At 45.0% G+C, this 1,739-nt stretch overlaps 1 protein-coding gene across 1 annotated transcript; it reads left to right on the top strand.

The window, feature by feature from the left end:
- The first annotated feature begins 202 nt into the window (after positions 1–202).
- LOC113924822 (HIG1 domain family member 2A-like) lies at positions 203–523 on the top strand. Its single transcript, XM_035726182.1, has one exon. It carries the CDS (start codon positions 203–205, stop codon positions 521–523), a length of 321 nt encoding a protein of 106 aa, XP_035582075.1.
- The last annotated feature ends 1,216 nt before the right edge of the window (positions 524–1,739 follow it).

Genomic DNA, 1,739 nt, shown 5'->3' with positions numbered 1-1,739 from the left:
GCTCCCCACTGAGCAGGGAGCCTGATGTGAGTTCCATCCCTAGGACCCTGGGATCATGGCCTGAGCCAAAGGCAGATGCTCAACTGACTGAGCCACCCAGGCACTCTGTTTTTATGGTCCTAATCTAAGGTGCAAATGCTATCAGGTCCAAGAGTCAAAAATCAACATGGAGAGATTTTCTCCCAAAGCAGTTGCCTGGAACATGGCGGCTCCTGGTCCCGTGACTCCCGGGGCACTCTTTGAACCAGCACAGCCCCCAGTCATTGAGGGCTTTAGCCCCAGTATCTACAGCACTCAAGAAAGCTTCAAGGAAAAATTTCTTCGCAAGACCCGCGAGAACCCAATGGTACCCATAGGCTGCCTGGGCACGGCGGCCGCCCTAACCTACGGCCTCTACTGCTTCCATCGGGGTCAGAGCCACCATTCTCAGCTCATGGTGCACACCCGGATCGCTGCCCAGGGCTTCACGGTCGCAGCCATCTTGCTGGGTTTGGCTGCGTCTGCTATGAAGTCTCGATCCTGAGTCCAAGACCTGGCCTTGAAAGTTACACAGAGACCATTCCCAGCCCCAGGAGCAACCACCGGTCCCGCTACCTGACTTATTCCCACGACTCCCCTGACAAGCCCCTGTATCAGCGGGGGAGGAAGTGGCCAATTGTGTAACTGACATGTTTTTTCAGGAATCTCAGATTCGGTTCAGTTTGGGTGTTGCATAGTTCTATTTGTGCCCCACTTTCTTCACTTCCTACTTAATAAACTGATCCACTTGTAAAAAGAAAATCAACATGGAGTATGATATTAGAAATAAATAAATGGGGGCGCCTGGGTGGCTCAGTCATTAAGAGTCTGTCTTCAGCTCAGGTCATGGTCCCAGGGTCCTGGGATCAAGCCCTGCATCGGGCTCCCTGCTTGGCAGGAAGCCTGTTTCTCCCTCTCCCACTCCCCCTGCTTCTGTTCCCTCTCTCACTATTTCTCTATCTGTCAAATTAATAAATAAAATCTTTAAAAAAAAAAAGGAAGAAAGAAATGTAGTGACAGAAGTGAAAACTAGAGACTCGAGGAAGCCATTCAAAAAAATTTAGCCAGTGGCTATATCATGAGCAGTCAAATGGCATTTTTGGTCAGAAGTAGCAGCTTAAGTCACTCTCTCACTTCCATTAGCCCAGCAATATTTTTTGAATGTCAAATATATTGCTGTAATTATTTTTCATGTTTCTAAAAATATACCCATTTACCTTGTTTTTTTTTATCACATTTGTCAATATGACGAACATAAGATCATTCCTACTGTTCTTCAGTACCCTGTAGACAAAAATGAGAAATACCACACCTTTGTTCTTCCCTATCTGTGACATCCTAAAACTCATTGTAAGTTTTACCGCCTTTTGTTTAGTGTCACAGTAATTTTTTGCTGTGCCTTATTTTCCTATTGCTATATAATTCCCTTGGGGGTAAACACCATATCTGGTCATGATGGTATCCCTAAGGCACCAATACCTTATACACAGTAGATATTAAATAAGAATGATGATGGCTTAAGGGCTGGTGCTGATGAGATGTTACAAATTTGGGGTGATGATTAGGACTTAGTAACTAGGTATCAACATTCATTTCATAGCTAATTAGTTAATGCATGTGGTAGGTACCAGGTTGGTACACTAAGTGGTAGGTACTGTGCTAGGTGTGGGAATATGAAGGCGAATACCAATAACAGTATATGCTTATATAGTGCATACAAT

The sequence above is a fragment of the Zalophus californianus genome, chromosome 2 (genome assembly GCF_009762305.2).
Source record: "Zalophus californianus isolate mZalCal1 chromosome 2, mZalCal1.pri.v2, whole genome shotgun sequence".
In the NCBI taxonomy this organism is placed as follows: Eukaryota; Metazoa; Chordata; class Mammalia; order Carnivora; family Otariidae; genus Zalophus; species Zalophus californianus.
Note: the sequence above shows the minus strand (reverse complement) of the source record. Positions and strands in the feature narration are given on the sequence as shown.

Excerpts from the sequence above, each read along its gene's own strand:
- LOC113924822 (XM_035726182.1), top strand. The coding sequence starts at position 203 with ATGGCGGCTCCTGGTCCCGTGACTCCCGGGGCACTCTTTGAACCAGCA.